The 24823-nt window shown below is 51.2% G+C and overlaps 1 protein-coding gene across 4 annotated transcripts; it reads left to right on the forward strand.

The window, feature by feature from the left end:
- Positions 1-25: 25 nt before the first annotated feature.
- CDKN1C (cyclin dependent kinase inhibitor 1C) lies at positions 26-24503 on the forward strand. Of its 4 annotated transcripts, XM_049892831.1 has the most exons (4): positions 26-743; positions 6621-6758; positions 23688-23803; positions 24064-24503. In XM_049892831.1, exons 1-4 carry the CDS (start codon positions 137-139, stop codon positions 24277-24279), a joined length of 1077 nt encoding a protein of 358 aa, XP_049748788.1. In that variant the 5' UTR covers positions 26-136; the 3' UTR covers positions 24280-24503. The 4 variants fall into 4 exon arrangements, with proteins under 4 accessions (XP_049748788.1, XP_049748790.1, XP_049748789.1 ...); XM_049892833.1 differs by lacking the exons at positions 23688-23803; positions 24064-24503 and adding an exon at positions 17224-17626; XM_049892832.1 differs by lacking the exons at positions 23688-23803; positions 24064-24503 and adding an exon at positions 7556-16569.
- The last annotated feature ends 320 nt before the right edge of the window (positions 24504-24823 follow it).

Consider the following 24823-nt stretch of genomic DNA (forward strand, 5'->3'; position numbering starts at 1 on the left):
ACAGCCAGGTACCGCCGCGCGCCCTCGCCGGCCGGGGCAGCTGCGCGCGGGTCCTCGCCGGGGCCTGCTCGGAGCCGCCTCCCTCTCCTCCTCCTCTCCCCGCTCCCCGGCCCCTCTCCTCCCCGCGCACCCGGCCATGTCCGACGTGTCCCTCCGCAGAGACGCGACAATGGAGCGCCTGGCCGGCCGTCGACCTCTCCCGCCGCTCGTGCGCACCAGCGCCTGCCGCAGGCTCTTCGGCCCGGTGGACCACGAGGCGCTGCGCGTCGAGCTGCAGGCCCGCCTGGCCGAGCTGCACGCCGAGGAGCAGCGCCGCTGGGACTACGACTTCGAGCTGGACAGGCCCCTGCCGGGTCCCGGGCGCCTGCAGTGGATAGAGGTGGACAGCGAGTCGGTGCCCGCCTTCTACCGCGAAACGGTGCAGGTGGGGCGCTGCCGCCTGCAAGTGGGGCCCCGCGGCCCTCGCGCCGCCGGCACCGACCCGCCTCCCGGGCCGCCGGCCGCCGAGACCCTGGACGGCCGCGGGGAGGCGCCGGCGCCGCCGCCCAGCGCCCCGATTGCGCCGCCCGGCCCGGACCCGGCCGCCGCGCCCCAGGGCAGCGACGAGCAGGGCGCGATGCCCGCGCCGCGCAGCCCGGAGCCCCTGGCGGAGCCCCCGCTCTCGGGGATGGCAGCGCGCCCCGCGCCCGCCGCGCCCGCCAGCGGCGCCGCGATCAAGAAGCTGCCCGGGCCGCTCATCTCAGGTGAGTCCGCCGCGGCCCGCTTTGTCCCGCTCCCGGCCCGGCCCGCGTCCCGCCTCCTCCGTGGCATTAAAGGGCCCGCGGCGCCCCGGGCGCGGCCGCCCCGTCTCGGTGGCCGTGCCCTGGGACTGCCGGCCGGGAGGTGGCAGGGGGCAGGCCGCGCCCGCGCCGGGTCCCCTGGGAGCCGGTCACAGCCCGGCCGCGGGAGCCCTTCTCGGCGCGTCGCGCGGCGAGCGCGGCGCCGAGGGGGTTAACGAGGCTGCGGCCCGGGGGGCTTGGCCGCGGGACAAGGGGAAATGCTTACACAGCACATTGCCGGCGACGTAAACAAAGCTGACCCGCCGCGGACCTCGGCGCGGGCGGCACGGCGCCCCCACCCGCCGGCCCGCCCTGACGGCCCCGCGCGCTGTCGCCCGCCCGCCCGCCCCCCCGTAGATTTCTTCGCCAAACGCAAGAGAACTGCCCCCGAGAACAAGTCGTCGGGGGAGGTCCCAGCGGGCTGCCCGGCGCCCGGCGCCCCCGCCGCCGTCGGCGCACCGGAGCAAACTCCGCGTAAGCGCCTGCGGTAAGCGAGGTGAGTGTCCCCGCGGCAGCGGGCGGGGAAGTCCCCACGGGTCCCCGCCGCCCCCGCGGGTCCCCGCCGTCCGCGCTCATCCGCTGGCGCCTCTCTCCCGCAGCCTCGCCCCTGAGGAGCCCCGAGGGAGCCCGGCGGGGCGCGGAGACCGGAGGAGCACAGGGCCTCGGCTGGGACCGTCCATGTAGCAGCAACCTGCGGTGGCAGCCGCGGAGCAGAGTTCGGTTTCGTTTAAAGATTAAATACTGTGCAATGTATTAGTAACTCCTTTATATCTAGATGTATTCCGAGTACACTGGTCCCAAGGTGTAAAGCTTTAAGAGTCATTTATATAAAGTGTTTAATCTCTGCTGAACCTCAGTGCTGAAAAAAGAAAAAAGACAAAAAAAAGAGAAAAAAACAGAAAAAAAGCATGTATATTTGTACAAAAAGTTTAAGAGGTTATACTAACTTATATTTCTATTTATGTGGAGGCGTGGGTCCCTCTGCCACGCCATCGCTCGGTTACTGGTTTCTGCCAAAGGCGCGGTCACCTGCATCGGGCCCACAACACATGTAAATGCATTTCCAGCAGGCCCCCGGGAGGGCTGCTCTCCAGCTGTAGCCGCCTACAAAGCCATCTAGCTTGCAGTCTCTTCGCTTCTGCTGTCGCTTCTTTTACTATTACTTGTAAACTTGAAGACAAATCTGTTACAAAGGTTCCTGAGCCGTCTGTACCACTGCCCCGGCCCGCCTCCGCCGGGTTCCTAATAAAGAGGCCGACAAATGCTGCAACCCCGGGGTCCTCTCTGCTTCAACACGCCTCCTGCTTTCTCCTTCTCACGCACCCCAAAAAGTTAGGGGGAGACAGAACAAGCCAAAGGGCCAAATCTGCTGCTCAGCACAGAGTGGGGGGACAGGGCAGCCTGGGCTGCTTTCTACACTGTCTGCCAGAAACAGGAGGGGGCTTTCTGCTCAGGTCTCAGGTCCTCACCTGGGGAGGGGCAGTACCACCCGGCCAGATGTGTCAGCCTCCACGTTCCAGGCTGGGGGAACAGGTGTGGGCTGGGTGCGGCCCCCTGAGGCGGGTGCACGGTCTCTAATCTGCCATCGAGCCCCAAGCCCCCTTGCTTTCCTGACTCTCAGGAAAGCTCCTTCCTTCTGCATTTGGGGAAGCGGGCGGGCTGCCTCCTGCAAGGCTGGGGACTGGGACTCGTGGGCACCTGCAGGGACTTGGTCAAGACAGACGCCCCCTGACTGTGAGGCCAGCCCTGAGACAGCGGACCCGTGATTTGAGTTCCTCACACAAAGTTGGGGTCCCAAGGCGGGAGGCTCCAGGGTTCGCAGCTTCATGGGCCAGGGTCCGCCAGGGCTGCTGCTCACGCCTATGGGGTGCCATGGGAAGGGGCGACTCCAGGCCTGTGGGGCCGGGGTTGGGTTGGGGTGGGTTCCAAGGGGGCTTGGGCCCTGTTGGGGATGCTGGGAGAATTCGAGGCTGCATCCACTCCTCTGTACCCCCTGCCTGCACTGTCGGCCCCACCAGCCTCCTGGTTTCAAAGTGCTCCCTTTCAGTCAAAAAGCAGAGGTTTATTTTTTATAGCTGACCTATAAACCTCTGAAAATGATGGCTTACAATGGAAAGGGTGACGTAAAATAGCAAAAACAGGGCGGCTAGCAGTATTTTCTCTGGTGAGTTTGGCCTGGAGAAGCAGAGAGCGGTGGTGTATTTTTTTAAGTTAACTCTTCTGGGGCTGGACGCATGAATAAAGTCCCCACACACCCAGAGATCAGGGACAAAGGCCCAGCTTCACCCTCGATTTTCAAGATGCATTTAGACATATAATTAACCTCCCGCAATTGCCTGAAAGGGCAAGGGGAGACAGGGACTGGATGGACCTGCTGGGGCCAGGTGCTGAGAAGGGCCCCAGAAATAAGAGGGACAGGCCGACTGCCTCCTCTACAACCCTCAGCCTGAGAGTAACCTGGCAGTTAGCCAGTGCAGACCTGACTCCAGGCTTGGGGCCTCTTCTGTGGGAAGGAGTGCCCACCTAAGTGACCAGAACGAGGTGCTTTGGAGTATGAGGAGGGTCAAGCTACCTTCTGAGGTGGGCAATGGAGGAGTGGCCAGGGAGGATGCTGGGTGCCTGGCAGGGGCTCCTGGGGGCTCAAAGTGACCCAAAGGGATAGCTTATCGATGGATGACAGAACCTGCCTGGGCTGGTCTCCTCACACCCAACAGCACCCCTGCTGGGGAGGCCTCCTTTTGTAGGCAGGACCAGCCAGGATGGGTACCTTACTCAGTGTCTCATAGCCCAGGCCCTGGATGTGGGGACCCTGACTGCAGCCCACCTGCTGCCCAGCTTGCTGGTGTCACTCCAGGTGTGACTTTTTCCAAAGCAGTCATTCCTCGGGCTGGGTTTCTTTCTCTCCCAGGCAGGGCTTGCCTGCAGAACCCAGGAGGTCACCCACCCCAGGGAAACAGTGCTGGGTTTCAAGTCATGGGGCTCCCACAGTGAGCTCCAGAAGGCCCTTCTTTCCCTCTGTGGGCCTCAGTTTCCCCATCTGGACTGAGAAGTGTCTAAGGTTCCTTCCCACTCTAAAGTCCTGTGATTCTCATATGAGGGTAATCATGGAAGGGCAAGCACCTGATGGCCCCGTTTGCAAAGCTCTCTTCTCACGTACCTTCGCCATGGGCAGCGTTGGTGAGCATCCTGCAGCCAGAGGCCGGGCCTTTCCTCCCTGTGCCCAGGCCTCATGCGAGTCCAGACCATCCAGGGACGGACACTTGCGTATGGACACATGATAACGATGACGACAGCAACCACATAGCCCACACCCAGGGCAGTAATGGCTTGTAGCCTTGGGCACTTTCTCTGTGCCAGCCGTGTGCTGGGTACCATTCACCCTCAGCACCGTCCTACCAACAGGGTCCCTTGGTGCTCCCCATCTGCCAGAGGAGGAAGCCAAGGCGCTGGGTAACCTGCCCAAGGTCACGTAACTGACCACGGCAGGGCTGAGGGACTTTGGATGGGTGCAGTCCGGCTCCGGAGCTCGAGCTCAAAATCGTTGCAGCACCCTGCCCCATGGAGAGGAGGGAGGTAGGGGATAGGGAGCCCAGCCTCCCAGGGCCTGGTGGGGACCATGAGTTAATGTGTGTATCACATGGAGCACTGGGCTGGCAGGCAGGAAGGGCACAGTCATAATGACCCCTCCGCAGCCCCCTGGCAGGTGGCATCTGAGGCTGAGGGAGGTGGAGGGTGGGAGTCGTGTGGACTAACTGGGAGAGGATTGCCCCAGGCAGAGCGAGCAGCCAGTTCAAAGGCCCTGAGACCTGGAGTGTGTGTGGAATAGTGGGCTGGGGGCCGGAGCAGGCTGAGGGCTAGGAGATATATTTGGAGTGAGAACCAGTGGGGTCTGCTGTGGGACTGGATGTCTGGGGTGGGGGTGCAGGAAAGGAGGCATGGGGGCCCCTGAAGTTTCTGGCTCCATGTCGGTGTGACACGGGGCCCTTCTCCGAGCTGAGGCTGGCTTCCCAGAGAAGTGGGGGAGCAGAAGTCAACGTCCCTTCCTTTGGGCTCTGCCCATACCCATTGTTGTCGAGTCGATCCTGACTCACAGCAACCCCACAGAACAGAGCAGAACTGCCCCGTAGGGTTTCCAAGGAGCAGCTGGTGGATTCAAACTGCTGACCTTTTGGTTAGCAGCTGAGCTCTTAACCACGGTGCCACCAGGGGTTCCTCTGGGGTCTGGGGAGTTGTAATTCAGCACCCCCGCCCCCACCTGCACTCTGAACCAGGCCCCGTGGACACAAACAAGGAGCTTTCCACGAGTCAGTCAATTCTCTCGGCTGCCCTACAAATGAGTTAGCACCCCCTGTTCAGATGGGGATGGGGTTCAGAGAGGCAAAGCCAGGGGCCAGCCCAGAACCACTGACCCCATGCCCTGCTCCTCAGTGCTGTCCCGTCTCAAGAACAGTGTACTTCCTTCAGACTGTCTCCACCGTGACACACCAACCACCAATTTTAGGTGACTTGGAAAAAAAAAAAAACAAAGACCACCACCAACAAAAAACAACACAAAACCCCACCACTCATTAAAATAATAAAGCGCAATTAAAAATTAACAGGGGCAACTGTGGCCTTGTCTCCTTTATAGAATGGTTAGATTCTGCTTAGTGCTGAAGTCCTGGAGCCACTGCTCGGTTCCCTGACTGCGTTGCTGTCCTTGGGTGCCCTGGAGTCGATTCCAACTCACAGCGACCCTGCAGGACAGAGTAGAGCTGCTCCACAGGGTTTTCTAGGCCGTAACCTTTAAGGGAGCAGATTGCCAGGTTTTTTCTCCGATGGAGTCACTGGGTGGGTTCAAGCCGCTGAACTTTCAGTTAGCAGCTGAACGTTTAACCACTGTGCCACCAGGGCTCCTCCCGGTTGCATTATTGTCCAAATATTTGCTGCCTCTCCTGCCCCCTCCCGCCAGAGGATTTTACATCCCCTGAGGTATTGCACTGGGCAAATCTACTGCAAAATACCTCTTTAAAGTCCTAAAAAGCGAAGATGACGCTTTGATGACTAAGGTGAACCTGACCCAAGCCACAGTGTTTCCAGTCACCTCATATGCACGCTAAAGTTGGATAAGGAAAAAGGAAGGCAGAGAATAATTGATGTGTTTGAACTGCGGTGTTGGTGAGGAGTATGGAACATACCGTGGGCTGCCAGAAAAACTAACAAACCAGTCTTAGAAACAATACAAGCGGAATGCTCCTTAGAAGCGAGGATGGAGAGACTTCAGCTCGCTGACTCTGGCTACGTCATCGGGAGAGACCAATCGCTAGGCAAGGACATCCTGTTTGGTGAAACGGAGGGTCAGCGGCAGCAGGGAGAACCTCGACGGATTGCGCAAGAGCCACAGCGGTGGCCTTGAGCGCACCGACAATTGCGAAGATGGCACAGGACCGGGCGGTGTCCCGTTCTGCTGTACATGGGGTGGCCGTTACGTCGCAGCCGACTCGGCAGCAGCCAACAACGACAACAAGAAGCATGTCGATATCAGACTCGGCCACCTGACTACCGGCCAGATAGGTACTGGTGCCAAGCGGAAGCTTCAGGCGTCAACGTAGGATCCCTCTGCTGTGAGACCAGCAAGATCCCAGGTAGGGACCACCCCTTGGGTGACGGTGAAGTGAGCACAGCCACAGCCCACTGATGATGGGACTATCACAATGGGCGAGGAATACTTCGCAGCTCCTGAGCTGTTGGGGCTGTTTGTCACTGCAGCAAAGTGTAAACAGAGCAGACAGATACAGTTTCCCTCTTCTTCTTTATTTCTAGTAAACCAGAAGATCCCAGCTGGTGGCTCCAGGTTTTCAGGAAGGATAGCAGGCACACTCACGTTGTTCTGGATACGGGGACACATGTGCAGAAATGACGGAGAGACTCGTCCCGAGAGCCACGTTCCGGGCCCCACAGGTACTAACTCGAGCCTGCGACGTTTAAGAGCTGGGAGGTTGAGGGGTTCAACTTGGCCTCGAACGGGTCCCTGTACTCTCTTTGACTCTACTCCAGTCTGCTGTAGTGTTTGTGCTTTAAAAAATGTCCAATACTTCATCTTATTTTTTTATTTTTGAAGAAACTTGTCAAGCGTTTGGGGAGGGTCAAAGTCTCAGTCATGCAGCTGCTTGTCCCATGGTCTGGAGCACTTAAGAAGTCCCAATTGCTTATTCTGAAACTGAAAAATTGTGTTATTTAGGCCCTAAAGTGTGCGTTCCACGGAGAGTAGAGATATTGATTATGTCATTGGGACATGCTCCATGGACAAGCCCCTAAAAAATAGAAATGAGCTTATCAGCATCACGAAGAAATGATTTTTATCTTAGCCATTGTTTTAAAACACTCAGAGGTGGGTCTTGCTTCTCAGGGGTCAGCCTATTCCAGTGTCAAATGGCTTTCAGGTCCACCATCCTCTTCAGACCCACGTCATGACCCCAGAGGTACTCAATGCCAGGGGCCTAAAGTCTTGTATGAACTGGCATCTCGTGCCTTCTATCTATTGCTGACTAAAAAGCAATCCTAATACTTTGTGGTTTAAAACAGCAATTTTATTTATACCTATGATTCTTTGAGTCAGGAATTTGGGAAGAGATGCAGTGGGCAGATGGGGTTGGGGTTGGATGATCAACTCCAGGGTGCCTCATTCACGGGCCTGGCTGGGTAAGGCCAGCTGTCAGTTGGGGGCCTCACTTCCTGTTCACGTGGCTTCTCCACAGGCCCGCTTGGGCTTCCTCCCAGCATGGCGGCTGGGCCCCAAGAGCAACCGTTCCATAAGACCAAGGTGGAAGCTGCAAGGCTTCCAATAACCTCCTCCGCATTCTCTTCATCAAGCAAGTTATTGAGACCAGGTGAGGTTCAAGGTGAGGGGAGTCAGGCTCTGGTTCTCACTGGTTCAAGTGGCAAAGCGTTTGTGGCCATCTTGCCACAACACCCTACCTGGCAGTATGCAGTGCCAGGGCACAGTTTATATCCAGCACATTTTGGGAGAGGGTTTGTTCCAGGACTCACAAAAACAACTGCTACCTAATTAAAAACAAAAAACAAAACACCCTTTCCTCCAGCATGGATTTTCAGCCACAAACAGAACAAAAGTTAACGAGCAATTCCTGTTGTGTGTGAACTGACCAAATACCAGGCATGGATTCCGCTTGGCGCCCAGGGCTGCATCCAGGTGAGAGGCAGAAAGCTGGTGGCATGTGACACAGTGCACATGACAGCGAGGATTCCTCATCCCCAAGGCCACTGAGATGGCACAATGAGATCCATTAATAAGGGCTTTTTTGCCAACAACCAGTTCTGCCTTCTTATTATATGTATATATGAATACATACATATAAACAATATCGTTAATATCACATGCAAGCAAAATTCTGCTGAAGATCATTCAAAAACGGCTGCAGCAGTATATGGACAGGGAACTGCCAGAAATTCAGGCCGGATTCAGAAGAGGACGTGGAACCAGGGATCTCATTGCTGATGTCAGAGGGATCCTGGCTGAAAGCAGAGAATACCAGACGGTTGTTTACCTGTGTTTTATTGACTATGCAAAGGCATTCGACTGTGTGGATGATAACAAACTATGGATAACACTGCGAAGAATGGGAATTCCAGAACACTTAATTGTGCTCACGTGGAACCTTTACATAGATCAAGAGGCAGTTGTTCGGACAGAGCAAGGGGATGCTGATTGGTTTAAAGTCAGGAAAGGTGTGCGTCAGGGTTGTATTCGTTCACCATACCTATTTAATTTGTATGCTGAGCAAATAATCCGAGAAGCTGGACTATATGAAGAAGATCGGGGCATCAGGATTGGAGGAAGGCTCATTAACAACCTGCATTATGCAAATGACACAACCTTGCTTGCTGAAAGTGAAGAGGACTTGAAGCACTTACTAATGAAGATCAGAGACCACAGCGTTCAGTATGGATTACACCTCAACATAAAGAAAACAAAAATCCTCACAACTGGACCAATGAGCAACATCATGATAAACGGAGAAAAGATTGAAGTTGTCAAGGATTTCATTTTACTTGGATCCACAATCAACAGCCATGGAAGTAGCAGTCAAGAAATCAAACGACACATCGCATTGGGTAAATCTGCTGCAAAGGACCTCTTCAAAGTGTTGAAGAGCAAAGACGTCACCCTGAAGACTAAGGTGTGCCTGACCCAAGCCATGGTATTTTCAATCACATCATAGGCGTGTGAAAGCTGGACAGTGAATAAGGAAGACCGAAGAAGAGTTGACGCCTTTGAATTGTGGTGTTGGCGAAGAATATTGAATATACCATGGACTGCCAAAAGAACAAACAAATCTGCCTTGGAAGAAGTGCGGCCAGAATGCTCCTTAGAAGCAAGGATGGCGAGACTCTGTCTTACATACTTTGGACGTGTTGTCAGGAGGAATGAGTTCCTGGAGAAGGACATCATGTTTGGCAGAGTACAGGGTCAGCAGAAAAGAGGAAGCCCCTCAACGAGGTGGATTGACACAGCGGCTGCAACAATGAGCTCCAGCCTAACAACGATTGTAAGGATGGCGCAGGACTGGGCAGTGTTTTGTTCTGTTGTGCATAGGGTCTCTATGAGTCGGAACCGACTTGACGGCACCTAACAACAACAACAGTGTGTATATAAGGAGTCCTGGTGGTGCATTGGTTAAGCCCTTGGCTGGAAACCGAAAGGTCGGGGTTCGAACCCACTAGCCAGTCTGTGGGAGAAAAGACCTGGCAACCTGTTCCAGCAAAAATTACAGCCTAGAAGATCCTATGGGGGCAGCTCCACTCTGTCACGTGGCATCACTATGAGTCAGAATCAACCCGATGGCACCTAACAATACAATAACGTGTGTGTATATGGAATGTGTATATATTATATACATGTATATAATGCATGTATATATATATATATATTGAACGACGCAGAAAGGATCAAAAGAAGATGGAAAGAATACACAGAGTCATTATACTAAAAAGCATTGGTCACGTTTAAACATTTCAGGAGGTAGAGTATGATCAGGAACCGATAGTACTGAAGGAAGAAGTCTAAGCTGCACCGAAGGCATTGGCCAAAAAAAAAAGGCTCCAGGCAGTGACAGGATACCAACTGAGATGTTTCAACAAACAGATGCTGCGTTGGAGGTGCTCACTTGTCTATGCCAAGAAATTTGGGAACAGCTACTCTGCCAACCGACTGGTAGAGATCCATATTTGTGCCCATTCCAAAGAAAGGAGATCCAAAGGAATGTAGAACTTATTGAAAACTATCATTAATATCACATGCAAGTAATATTTTGCTGAAGATCATTCAAAAGCAGTTGCAGCAGTACATTGACCTGCCAGAAGTACAAGATGGATTCAGAAGAGGACGTGGAACCAGCGATATCACTGTTGATGTCAGATGGCTCCTGGCTGAAAGCAGAGAATACAACAAAGATGTTTACCTATGTTTTATTGACTATGCAAAGGCATTCAACTGTGTGGATCATAACAAACTATGGATAACATTGTGAAGAACAGGAATTCCGGAACTCTTAATTGTGCTCATGAGGAACCTATACATAGACCAAGAGGCAGTTGTTTGAAAAGAACAAGGGGATAGTGCATGATTTAAAATCAGGAAAGGTGTGCTTCAGGGTTGTATCCTTTCACCATAACTATTCAATCTGTATGCTGAGCAAATAATCTGGGAAGCTGGACTATATGAAGAAGAACAGGGCATCAGGATTGGAGGAAGACTCATTAACAACCTGCGTTATGCAGATGACACAACCTTGCTTGCAGAAAGTAAAGAGGACTTGAAGCACTTACTGAGGAAGATCAAAGACCACAGCCTTCAGTATGGATTACGCCTCAACATAAAGAAAACAAAAACCCTCACAACTGGACCAATGAGCAACATCATGATAAACAGAGAAAAGATTGAAGTTGTCAAGGATTTCATTTTACTTGGATCCACAATCAACACCCATGGAAGTAGCAGCCTAGAAATCAAATGACTCATTGCATTGGGCAAATCTGCTGTAAAAGACCTCTTTAAAGTATTAAAAAGCAAAGATGTCACCTTGAGGACTAAAGAGAGCCTGACCCAAGCCGTGGTGTTTTCAATCGCCTGATATGCATGTGAAAGCTGGACAACGAATAAGGAAGACTGAAGAATTGATGCCTTTGAATTATGATGTTGTCAAAGAATATTGAGCATACCATGGACTGCCAGAAGAATCCAGAAGAATGGACAAATCTGTCTGGGAAGAAGTGTGGCCAGAATGCTCCTTAGGAGGGAGGATGGTGAGACTTTGTGTCACATACTTTGGACATGTTATCAGGAGGGACCAGTCCCTGGAGAAGGACATCATGCTCGGTAAAGTAGAGGGTCAGTAAAAAAGAGGAAGACCCTCAACGAGATGGATTGACGCAGTTGCTGCAAAAATAGGCTGAAGCATAGCAACGATTGTAAGGATGTCGCAGGACTGGGCAGTGTTTTCGTTGTGTTGTGTTGTATTTAGGGTTGCTATGAGTCAGAACCAACCTGACGACACCTAACAACAACAACGACATATTACAGTAAAACCTGCAAAAGCCAGAACCTGTATAAGGCAAAAACTGTTCAGAGAAGGAAAACTCAAATATTTTCCACTGAAAACGAACTACAGAAAAGTGGTAAGACTATACTCTATCAAAGGCAGAAAACTTGTGAGACCTGGAAAGATAAGGCAGTCCCACTCTCATACACTTCATTGTATTGCTGTCGTTGATGAATCTGGCTTGAACTTCTGGCCGTTGCCTGTTGATGTACTACTACAACCGCTTTTGAATGATCTTCAGCAAAATATTACTTGCGTGTGACATTAATCAAATCCAGTCTTGAGGTGGTCTCTAAATTCAGGTGGGATATACTCAAGGTCGTATTTTGGCTCTAATGGACTTGTTCTATTTTCTTCAACTTCAACTTGAACTTGCATATAAGCAATTGATGGCCTGATCCACAGTCGGCCCCTGGCCTTGTCCTGACGGATGATAACGAGGTTTTCCATCATCTCTTTCCACAGATGTAGTTGATTTGATTCCTGTGTATTCCATCTGGTGAGGTCCATATATATTGTTGTTAGGTTGTTGTTAGCTGCCATCGAGTCGATTCTGACTCATAGCAACCCTTTGATGTCCTTCCTTCTCCAGGGACTGATCCCTCCTGACAACATGTCCAAAGTATGTAAGACGTAGTCTCACCATCCTTGATTCTAAGGAGGATTCTGGCTGTACTTCTTCCAAGACCTATTTATTCGTTCTTCTGGCAGTCCATGGGATATTCAATATTCTTTGCCAACAGCACAATTCAAAGGCGTCGATTCCCCTTCAGTCTCCCTTATTCATCCTCCAGCTTTCTCACGCCTATGATGTGATTGAAAACACCATGGCTTGGGTGAGGCACATCTTGGTCTTCAAGGTGACTTCTTTGCTTTTCAACAGTTTAAAGAGGTCCTTTGCAGCAAATTTGTCCAATGCAATGAGTTGTTTGATTTCTTGACTGCTGCTTCCATGGTGTTGATTGTGGTTCCAAGTAAAATGAAATCCTTGACAGCCTCAATCTTTTCTCCATTTACCATGATGTTGCTTATTGGTCCAGTTGTGAGAATTTTTGTTTTCTTTATGTTGAGGTGTAATCCATACTGAAGGCTGTGGTCTTTGACCTTCACTAGTAAGTGCTTCAAGTCCTCTTCACTTTCAGCAAGCAAGGTTGTGTCATCTGCATAACGCGGGTTGTTAATGAGTTTTCCTCCAATCCTGATGCCCCGATCTTCTTCATATAGTCCAGCTTCTCTGATTATTTGCTTAGCATACAGATTGAATAAGTTATGGTGAAAGGATACAACCCTGACGCACAGCTTTTCTGACTTTAAACCACACAGTATCCCCTTATTCTGTTTGAAATACTGCCTTTTTGTGTATGTACAGGTTCCTCATGAGCACAATTAAGTGTTCTGGAATTCCCATTCTTTGCAATGTTATCCATAATTTGTTATGATCCACACAGTTGCATGCCTTTGCATAGTCAATGAAACACAGGTAAACATCTTTCTGATATGCTCTGCATTCAGGCAAATCCATCTGACATCAGCAATGATATTCCTTGTTTCACTCTTCTGACTCCAGCTTGAATTTCTGGCAGTTCCGTGTAGAAATACTGCTGCAGCTATATATATATATATAAATTGTTGTTAGTTGCCATTGAGTCAATTCTGACTCATGCGACCCCATGTGTCAGAGTAGAACTGCTCCATAAAGTTTTCAGAGCTGTGACCTTTCGGAAGCAGATTGCCAAACTTGACTTTCCAGGAGCCTCTGGGTGGGTTTGAACCGCCAGCCTTTCAGCTAGCAGTCAAGCACTTAACCATCTAGGCCACCCCAGGACTTCTATACATACATTATACATCCATTCATATATTATGTGTTCATATTATACACAGATATATACACATATATAATGGGGTTTATATTATATGCAACAGCATATATACACCATTATATAATGTGTGTATACATATATATATATAATGTATGTATATATTGTACATCCACCATGTGTCTGTCAGTTTGTTGTACTGTGGTGGCTTACGTGTTGCTGTGATACTGGACGCTATGCCACCAGTATTTCAAACACCAGCAGGATCACTGTTGGTGGATACCTTTCAGCAGAGATTCCAGACTAAGACAAACTAGAAAGAAGGACCTGGCAGTCTATCTCTGAGAAAACTCGCCAGTGAAAACCTTAGGAATAGCAGTGGAATATTATAGTGCCGGAAGATGAGCCTAAAGGGTAAGATGGCTAAGAATACTCCTGGGGAAGAGCTGCCCCCTCAAAATAGAGTAGATCTTAATGATAATGATGGAGTCAAGCTTTTGGGACTCTCATTTGCCAAGGTGGCACAACTCAAAATGAGAAGAAACGGCTGCAGGCATGTATTAATAATCAGAACATGGAATGTACGAAGTATGAATCTAGGAAAATTGGAAGTCATCAAAAATGAAATGGACTGCATAAAGACTGATATCCTAGGCATTAGTGAGCTGAAATGGACTGGTATTGGCTATTTTGAATCAATCATATGGTCTACTATGCTGGGAATGACAACTTGTAGAGGAATGGCGTCAAGTTCATTGTAAAAAAAAAAAAAAATTCATGATTTTTCCTGAAGTACAACGCTGTCACTAATAGGATAATATCCATACACCTACAAGGAACACCAGTTATTATGACTGTTATTCAAATTATGCACCAACCACTAATGCCAAAGATGAGGAAATTGAAAATTTTCACCAACTTCTGCAGTCTGAAATTGATCAAACATGCAATCAAGATGCATTTGTAATTACTGGCGATTGGGACGCTAAAGTTGGAGACAAAGAAGAGCACTTGGTAGTTGGAAAATATGGTCTTGGTGATAGAAGGGATGCTGGAGATTGCATGATAGAATTTTTTAAGAGCAACAGCTTCTTCATTGCAAATATCTTTTTTCGACAATATAAGTGGTGACTATACACATGGACCTCACCAAATGGAATACACAGGAATCAGATTGACTACATTTGTGGAAAGAAACGTTGAAAAAGCTCAAAATCACCAGGCAGAACAAGGCCAGAGGTCAACTGTGGAGCAGACCATCAACTGCTCATATGCAAGCTGAAGTTGAAGTTGAAGAAAATTAGAACAACTCCATGAGACCAAAGTACAACCTTGAATATATCCCACCTGAATTTAGAGACATCTCAAGAATAGATTTGACATGTTGAACACTAATGACTGAAGACCAGATGAGTTGTGGAATGACATGAAGGTCATCATACATGAAGAAAGTAAAAGGTCATTAAAAAGACAGGAAAGAAAGAAAAGACTAAAGTGGATGTCAGGGTGAAAGTTACTCTGGAACGTTGAGTAGCTAAAGTGAAAGGAAAAATGATGAACTCAAAGAGGTGAAAAGAAGGTTTCAAAGGGCAGCTTGAGAAGACAAAGTAAAGTATTATAATGACAGGTGAAAAGAGCTGGAGATAGAAAACCAAAAGAGAAGAGCATGCTCGGCATTTCTCAAGCTCAAAGAACTGAAGAAAAAAATTAAACTTCGAGTTGGAGTATTGAAGGACTCAAAGGGGAAAATATTGAATGAAGCAGGAAGGATCAAAAGATGATGGAAGGAATACACTGAGTCACTCTACCGAAAAGAATTGGTTGATGTTCAGCCATTTCAGGAGGTAGCGTAGGATCAAGAACCGATGGTACTGAAGGAAGAAGTTCAAGCTGTACTGAAGGCATTGGTGAAAAACAAGGCTCCAGGAATTGACAGAATACCAACTGAGATGTTTCAACAAACAGGTGCAGCCTGCAGGTGCTCACTTGTCTATGCCAAGAAATTTGGAAGCCAGCTACCTGGCCAACCGACTGAAAGAGATCCGTATTTATGCCTATTCCAAGGAAAGGTGATCCAACATAATGCGGAAAGTAATGAACAATTTCCTTAATATCACAAGGAAGCAAAAATTTTGCTGAAGATCATTTCAAAAGCGGTTGCAGCAGTACATTGACAGGGAATTGCCAGAAATTCAAGCCAGATTCAGAAGAGGATGTGGAACAAGAAATATCATTGATGTCAGATGGAGCATAGCTGAAAGCAGAGAATACCAGAAAGACACTTACCTGTGTTTTATTGACTACGCAAAGGCATTCGACTGTGTGGATCATAACAAGTTATGGATAACATTGCGAAGAATGGGAATTCCCGAACACCTAATGGTGCTCATGAGGAGCCTGTGCTTAGACCGAGAGGCAGTCTTTCCAACAGAACAAGGGGATACTGAATGGTTTCATGTCAAGAAAGATGTGCATCAGCGTTGTATCCTTCCACCATGACTTATTCAATCTGTATGCTGAGCAAATAATCCGAGAAGCTGGACTATATGAAGAAGAACGGGACATCAGCATTGGAGGAAGACTCGTTAACAACATGAGATATGCAGATGCCACAACCTTGCTTGCTGAAAGTAAAGAGGACTTGAAGCATTTAAAACTGATGAAGATCAAAGACCACAGTCTTCAGTATGGATTGCACCTCAACATAAAGAAAACGAAAATCCTCACAACTGGACCAATAAGCAACATCATGATAAACGGAGAAAAGATTGAGGCTGTCAAGGATTTCATTTTACTTGGATCCACAGTCAACACCCATTGAAGCAGCAGTCAAGAAATCAAAAGATGCATTGCTTTGCAGCAAATCTGCTGCAAAAGACCTCTTTAAAGTGTTGAAGAGCAAAGAGGTCCTCTTGAATACTGAGGTGCGCCTGACCCAAGCCATGGTGTTTTCAACTGAGTATACCATGAACTGCAAAGGTGTCACTTTGAGAACTAAGGTGAGCTTGACCTAAGCTTTGGTATTTTCAATTGCCTCATATGCTTATGAAAGCCGGACAATGAATAAGGAAGACTGAAGAATTGGTGCCTTTGAATTATGGTTTTGTGGAAGAATATTGAATGTACCATGGACTACCAGGAGAATGAACAAATCTGTCTTGGGAGAAGTACAGCCAGAATGCTCATTACAACAAGGACAGTGAGACTTTGTCTCACATACTTTGGACATGATATTAGGAGGGATCAGTCCCTGGAGAAGGACATCATGCTTGGTAAAGTACAGGGTCATCGAAAAATAGGAAGATCCTCGATGAGATAGTTTGACACAATGGCTTTAACAATGGGCTCAAGCATAACAAGGATGTGAGGATGATGCAGGATCGGGCAGCGTTTCGTTCTGTTGCAGGTAGGGTTGCTGAGCCGGAACAAACTCGATAGCACCTAACAACACCAGTAGATATGTGTTGTATATGTAACATGTTGTTTGTGTTAGGTGCCGTTGAGTCGGTTCTGACTCACAGCGACCCTCTGTGAGACAGAACGAAACACTGCCCGGTCCCGCGCCATCCGTACAGTCGTTGTCATGCTTGAGCCCATCGTTGCAGCCACTGTGTCAGTCCATCTCATTGAGGCTCTTCTTTTTCGCTGACCCTCTACAAATATCTGTGTATAACATTTTTGTTTTATTTTAAATATTTAGAAATGTAAAATAATAATAAAAAGCTAAGAAAATATATAAAGAGATTATATAAATAACTGTGTTTCAATTTGTACAACCATCTACTTTTTCTTTTTTGGTAGCTGGTTTTAGAGTTTCTCAGGAATAACATCACTCCTACCCCTTTTTGAAGAAAATTGATGACAGATGTCAAGCATACAGAAAAGGTGATAGAACAGTACGATCAGCTCCAGGGTCTCACCAGCCACACCAACAACAGTTGTGGACATTTTTCCATCTTGTCACTCTATTTCTGCTTTATTTTAAAGGAAACCCCAGAGCACACGCCTTCCACCTGTAAATTCTTCAGCGTGCAGCCCAAGCAAGCTTTGTCTCTGTGAATGCCACATGGGAAGATGCCGCCTTCAGAAGCAGGGCTCATCAGCTAGTCTGGGAAGCGCTAAACCCGTAAACCAAAGCCACTGCCATTGAGTGGACTCCGACTCATAGCAAGAGACCCTACAGGACAGAGGAGAACTGCTCCACAGGGTTTTCTTGGCTATAAGTCTTTACAGGGAGCTGCTGATGGTTTCTAACCGTTGACCTTTTAGTTATCAGCTAGACCGTTAACCACTGAGCCACGATGGCATGATTCTGATTCATTGCGACCTTATAGGACAGAGAAGAACTGCCCCATAGGATTTCCTAGGCTGTAATCTTTTTTTTTTTTTTTTTTTTAATCTTTACGGGAGCAGACTGCCACTTCTTTACTCTGTACTCCTGTGAAGCAGTTGGTGGGTTTAGACCACTGACCTTTCAGTTAGCAGCTGAGCACTTATCCAATGTGCCACCAGGGCTCCTTTTGGAAAGCACTACCTTCCCATTTTTCTAGAAGAATACCAGTGGGTTTTCAGGACAGGCACTGTACTTGTTTAAAAATGACATAAATTGTTGCTGACCCCATGCCACTATTTGGCCAAGACGTGGGAGCCCCTGCCCTGGGGATCGGCCCAGAGCAGTCTGTCTTTGGGCACTCATGGCCACGCTGGCGAGTCTCACTTGTGTCTGGTTGCTCCTGAGGATTTGTCACACAGGTGCACTTGTCCCATCCAGGGAGGCCCTCGTCCCATGTTCACCCTGGGATGCTGGCCAGCAGTATGTGTCTGCTTGGGTGGCTCCTTGGGCACCTTCATCCCTTCTGCTGATGCGGTGGCAATGAAAATGGAAATGTAAGGAGTCCTTGGGCGGTGCAAACGGTTAAGTGCTTGACTGCTAACTGAAAGGTTGGAGGTTCAAACCCACGCTGTGGAGCCTTGGAAGACGGGCCTGGTGATCTGCTTGTCAAAGACCACAGCCTTGAGAACCCTATGGAGCAGTTCTCCTCTGCACACTCGGGGTCTCCGTGAGTGGGAATCAACTTGACAGCTATGACCACCACCACCACCAGCTTTGTGTGTGGATAAGGGTGGGCAAGGCAGCCGTTGGGTTGTACTGGGGGGTGATGCATAGAAAACACATGGGGGGTATTACCAGTTCCACCTGGGGGACCTCTGAGGGCTCATCGTGGTGGGGTGGGGCCTGGCTGGAACAGAGTTTCCCTCTGATGGCCCCCCATTTGGGACTTCCCTGTTCCTGCTGGGGTCAGACCCTCCTCTCCCCTGGGGTAGGCCTGTCTATGGTGAGGGAAGCAAAGGATGGGCCTCAGTTTCCCCTCTCTAAATAGAGAGTGTAGGGGTGGCAGGTCTCCAGGGGCCTGTCTAACTTGAATGTTCTCTGGTTCTACAAAGGTTGTCCTGTGATATCTACCTCTTTCAGCCTCCCCCACTTTAGTCCCCTCAGCCCTTCATGCTGGAGCCTGGTAGTGCAGTGGGTAAGAGCTCAGCTGCTAACCAAAAGTTTGGCAGATCGAATCCACCAGCTGCTCCTTGGAAACCCTATGGGGCAGTTCTATTCTGTCACCTGGGGTCGCTGTAAGTTTGAATCAAGTCCACAGCAACTGGTTTGGTGCTGCCCTCACCCACGCTCCCTGCTCCATCAGGCTGGACAATCTCAGTGGGCCGCCTGACGGGGGAGCCCCTGTTGCATTGGGGGCTATTCCTTCTGATCACCCCAGAACTGTGCTTTCAGGACCTGGAGAGAAGCATGGGGTCTGGATGGCAGGGCTGAACTTGAAGGGGTGTAGGCAGGGCTGGGGGGGAGGCTAAGGTGAGTACCGTGACCTGGTGGCCACTGTCTGAGGGAGCCTGAGATGGCCCGAGAGCCCCTGCAGAGAGCCATCCTAGTCCCCCACACCCCCCCACGGAGCGGCTCAGTGGGCCACATGGTCCTATGCCAGGGCGACTGGGATGGAGGATTCTAGCCAGGGATCAGACAAAGTATACCTGGTGCCTGTCTCCTGTGTTTTCTCCTGCTAACCTCTCTCTCAGCCCTGGTCCTCCTCTGCTGAGGGATCCCATTTTGGTCTGGTGTACCCCAAAGGGGCAGGGGCTGTGCTCTGCCTCTCAAGTCCCTGCTCTGAAGATAGTTCTGTTTGTGCCTGATGATGCTGGAAGCCATGTGCCTAACGTGGGGGTGAGGGGGAGAGAGAGGAGAAGGGGGAGAGAGGGAAGGGGAGGGAGGGGAGGGGAGGGAGGGGAGAGGGAGGGAGACAGCAGGAGAGAGAGGGAGGGAGGGAGAGAGAGGGAGGGGGAGAGGGAAGGAGGAGGAGAGAGAGGGAAGGGGAGAGAGGGAGGGAGGGGGAGAGAGGGAAATAGAGGGATACAGTGGAAAGGGAGAGAGGAGAGGGAGGGAGAGGAGCGGAGGGAGGGAGGGAGAGGAGCGGAGGGAGGGAGGGTGGGAGGGGAGAGGGAGGGAGGGAGACAGCAGGAGAGAGAGGGAGGGAGGGGAAGGGGTGAGAGAGGGAGGGAAGGGGAGGGGGGAGAGAGGGAGGGAGGGGGAGAGAGGGAAATAGAGGGATAGAGTGGAGAGGGAGAGAGAGGAGAGGGAGGCAGAGGAGAGGAGGGAGGGTGGGAGGGGAGAGGGAGGGGAGGGAGAGGGAGAGAGAGGAGAGGGAGAGGGAGAGAGAGGAGAGGGAGAGGGAGAGAGAGGAGAAAGAGAAGGAAGGAGGGAGGGAGAGAGAGGGCAGGAGGGCAGGAGGGAGGGAGGGAAGAGATGGAGGAAGGAAGGAAGGCGTCAAAGTGGCCTCAGGGCGGGGCATGGAATTGGCAATCTCTCAGCCCTCGGGCAGGGCTGGAGTCACTTGAGGTCAGACATACCCAAGCAGGAAATGAGATGCAACTTGTAAAAGACATCAAAGGAAATGGAAACACATTCTTCCTGATGTCAGGAAGCCGGGAGGGAGCAGGGAAAGCCACCCGTCCTTTATCCAGAGATGGAGGAGGCAGGTGAGGGTGGTAAAAGGTGACATCTAGGCAGAAATAATTAGAATTGAATGTGCCCAGCCGGGGGTGGGAGCAGCATCCTCCCTGGGTCATGAAACCCGGGGAAGGGGCCTGGAGCCTTCAGATGTGCCTTGGAGCCTGGCACCCTGGAGCTGCTTGGAGGCCCGGCCTTGGTCCAGCCCCTCTTCAGCCCAGGCACAGTGCTGGGATGCACACCGCAGGCAGCCGGCTCAGGGCTGGTGTTCGCAGACTTGGGAGCTGAATGCTGTCTTTTTCCTGGAAGAAAATCCTGGCGGGATCCGAGTGCCAGCCCTTGAGGACACCGGAGGGAGGCCGTGCCAAGCACGTGTTCCGGAGCCCCGGGCCAGCTTCCCTCCACGGGGTACGGCCCGGTGGCTGGCCGAGTGCAGCTGAAGTGGAGGAAAGAGGGGTGGCCCTGGCATCCTTGCCTGTTGGGGTAGGGGCACCCCTCCTCTATGCAGAGCTGCGCAGAGCTGGAGCATTTTAACCAGGAGCTTGTCCCCGAGCCCCAGGCCACTCTCATCCTCGTGTTGGGAAGCCTGGATTGGGGAGCACAAGCCCACTGGCCCCAGGATACAATACCCTACCACACAGGGGAAGGTGACTGGTAGGAGGTGAACTGGAGGGGGGGGTCTGCTCCTGGCCCCCAAGCTGCACCAGGCCCAGCTCCTCCCTCCAGGGTCAGATTACCCAATAAGGAAGGTAGGCACGGGCCCTATTGTGCCTTTCCGCCAATCTGCCATGCACAATGTCACCTGTCCCCCACCACAGTGACCATGTGGTGAAACCCATGTGAAATTGCTCACTGCAAATTAGCAAGTGAATACAATTAAGCCTGTACTACCCCACTCAAAGCAAGTTAGTGCATACCGTAAAAAAAAAAAAAAACCGGTTGATCAGCCCTTCCCTTTCTCTGTTCCTCAGTTTCCCAGGCTGACACCCATTCTTTGCTTCCAGAAACATCCATCAGCTCTCTGCTTTGATCACACAGTTTGCACTCAGCCCCAGCCCTCCGCCCACCTCGGACGTGGTTCTTATAGGCCCTCAGGTCCACATTTTACGCCACAACCAGACTCAGGCTTGGCTTCCTGCCACTAGACCCACTTCGAAACGAGTTCCCTGTTCACCCCTGGGGTGCGGTTGGATCTCCCCACCGCCTGGCCGTTGCACTCAGTCTTGGCCCCTCATCTTTTGTCCACTGCTCCTGCCACCTCACCTGGGCCCCTGCATCCTCACCTTGTCGTTTTGTCTGTGGCCATGCCTTGCTTCTGCCCAAACCTACCCACCCCTCTGCTCTTCCATCTCTGCTGGGTGTCCTGATGTCGCTAGCTTAACCCTCTCCACCCCGGGCTCTGTGCACAGGGTGTGTCCACTCAGCATGGGCCGGCTCACCAGTGTGGGCACCCCATCGATATTTGTGCAATGAGAGAAAGAAGGCCCCAAGGAGTACATGGATCTGCCTGTCACCTATTCACGGGTGACAGTCTTATTCCTCCTGAGCCCCTGAGCCCCAGGTTTTTATTTTATTGTGGTAAGATACATGTAACAAAAAAATTTGACATTTTAGCCATTTTAGGTACACAATTCAGTGACATGAATTCCATCTGCCATGTTGTACCACCATCATCACTATTGCCCGAACTTTTTCATCACGTGGAAAAGAGGCCCTGCGTCCATTAGCAGTCACTCCCGCTTCCCTCCCGCAGCCCTGGGCAATCACTTATCACTTTTGGTCTCTATGCATTTGCCTATTCTGGATACTGCAAATAAGTGGGGTCCTACAGATCTGTCCTTTTGTGTCTGACCTGTTTCGCTCAGCAGCATGTCTTCAAGGTTCATCCATGTTGTAGTATGTATGAGTACTTCATCTCTCTTTAAGACTGAGTAATATTTTGTTGTGTGGATAGACCATATTTTGTTCATCCATTCGTCTGTTGATGGGCACTTGGGTGGTTTCTACCTTTTGGCTGTTGTGAATAGTGCTGCAGGGAACATTGGTGTACAGGTATCTGAATCCCTGCTTTCAAGCCTTCTGGGTATATACCCAGGAGTGGAATTGCAGAGTCAGGTGGTAATTCTCTACCATCTGTCAGTGTGTCATATTGTTGTGGCTCCTGTGTTGCTTTGATACTGGAAGTGATGCCACCGGTATTTTCAAGTACCAGCAGGGTCACCCCTGGTGGACAAGTTTCAGAGGAGCTTCCAGACTAAAAAAGACTAGGAAGAAAGGGGTGGAGATCCACTTCCAAAAGACGACCAAAGAAAACCCTATGGAGCACAACAGAACATTGTCCAATATGGTACTGGAAGAAGAGCCCCCGACGTTGGAAGGCACTCAAAGTACACAGTAGCCACAACAATGGACTTGGCCATATCAACAATTGTGAAGATGGCACAGGACTGGGGAACGTTTCTTTCTGTTGATGTAGGAACGGCGTGGGGCAGTATCCAACCTCCTCTGACTTCCTAAGAGGAAAGGAGAATCAAGATCAATAGCCCAAGGCTAAAGATCAACAGCCCAGGGCTGATTCCTGTGAGGCAGAGGTCAGATATGCCTTCTCTCCCCGCCATCTTTACCAATTCTGACACCAACTGTCCCTCTCACAACACTGTCTACTTCTCTGCTGGGCTCGATAACTCATTGCAATGGCCTCACAGAACTCACAGACAATACTCACAATTATGGGGTTTAGGGAAGTCACAGTTACAATTCAGGCTCCGGAACAGTCAAGGATGCATCAGGACAGGCTCTTCCATCAGGACAGGCTCTTCCATCAGGACAGGCTCTTCCATCAGGACAGGCTCTTCCTAGCCATGCTTGCGGGCTCGCCTCTCCCTGGCCCTAGGCCTCTTCCCAAAGGCACTCAGCTTTCCCTCTCCGTGGGCTAAGAAGCCCATCACACTGTCTCCTGATGCGGGGTCTCTGCTGCCGGGTCTCTCCTGCCACCGCTTCTCACCATCTTCAGGGTTACAGCTCACTGTCTCTTGGTTTCCTGCTTCCAGGAGCTTCTCAGTGCAGCCATCCCGGGTCCATGGGACATGCTGGCTCTTGGCTGTTCTTCCTTGGTGGCAGGAGAATCACTCTCTGCTTCTGGGGTCATTCATTTCAAGCCCAGCGGGATGGCAAAACTGACCAATCCCTTTGGTGGGCCACAATTATCCTATCTGCACAGTCCCATCCAATCACTTGGATACGACTTAGAAGATCCTGGCTAGAAAGGCCACAAAAAAGTGATCCATCACACCGCAGTTGCGCATGGGGTGACCATGCGTTGGAGGAAACTCAACGGCGACTAACAACAACAACATGGCAGCTCTGTTAGCGCCGTTCTGCAGGCAGCTGCAGTCGCTCTTTCCCACCAGTTGCTGGGTTTGTGCCTTTCTCCGCACAGCTCTCGGCTCTTGGAGCAGCGGGGTTGGGAGCCTGCTTCAAGCCCTGCTGGGGAGACCTGAGCAGGCAGGAGTTCATGCCAACTGTCACACTGACCTTGAACGGACCTGCCCACAGGTATGTTTGCTGCCTCTGCCCTCCCAGCAATCTGTGAGATAAGGCGTCTGGCTCATGTTCTCCCTGGCTGCCCTGTCTCCGGCGCCCACCTGAGGCCGGCTATTCAGAGCAGGGCCCTGATCCCCTACTCCAGCACCAGGGGAAACCTGTGGTGGGCGGCGCCCCCAGGCAAGCCTTCCCTGCCACATGTCTGAGTGCCCCCAGGTGACAATACTGAGTGGCGGTGTCCCCAGTAGTAGCTCTGGACCTCTTCCCTCCAGTCTCAGCCATTGCTTCCACCCTCCGAGGAGGGAGAGTGGCAGCCACCAAAGATACTGGACATCTTCAAGCCGTCTCCAAAGAAGGGAGCACCTATCGGGAAGATGTGTGGCTGTGTGGAGGAACTAGCGATCACAGCTCCACGCAGCCTCCATGCCCGGGTGTCTGTGAAGATGGGCACAGGCTGCCAGATGGCTGACGTCCTGCAGCTAAGTTGATGCTGGGTGTGGATGGAAGCGTGCAGGAGGCGAAAGCGGGGACCCAGGCTCATGGGTGCTGCCCCTTCCTGGCCCAGCCTCTGGAAGGGGAGTGGGTAGAAGTGGAGGGTGCCCTGGGCTTGGCACCCAGAAGAGGGAGAGATAGGAGGGAGGGAGGAGGGAGGATCCTAAGTGGGATACGGAACACTTACTTCAACTCCTGTCCTCAGGTAGAGGACTACAGTGGGCTGGACCTCAGTTTAGCAAAATGGGTCTCCCAGGGCCCTGGCGCATAAAGGCATGCCGGGAAGTGCATAGCACAGCGGCCGCGGGAGGGGGCGGGTTTGTTTTCCCCAGGCCTGGGGGGAGCAGGAGGAGCCTGGGGCGCCGGAAAGCTATGTTCCGGGTTCCCAACCCTATATACAGCAGCAACAGTAACAACTGGGGTTCAAAAGTCCAGGAATCTGGTTCAAAGGCAGCCTGCAGTGTGGGGTGCGCCCAGAGCCAACACCCCCAAGCATGGTGGCCAGTGGCTGCTCGGTGGGTGGGTGGGCGCGTGAGTTCC

Source organism: Elephas maximus, chromosome 7 (genome assembly GCF_024166365.1).
Source record: "Elephas maximus indicus isolate mEleMax1 chromosome 7, mEleMax1 primary haplotype, whole genome shotgun sequence".
Lineage (NCBI taxonomy): Eukaryota > Metazoa > Chordata > Mammalia > Proboscidea > Elephantidae > Elephas > Elephas maximus.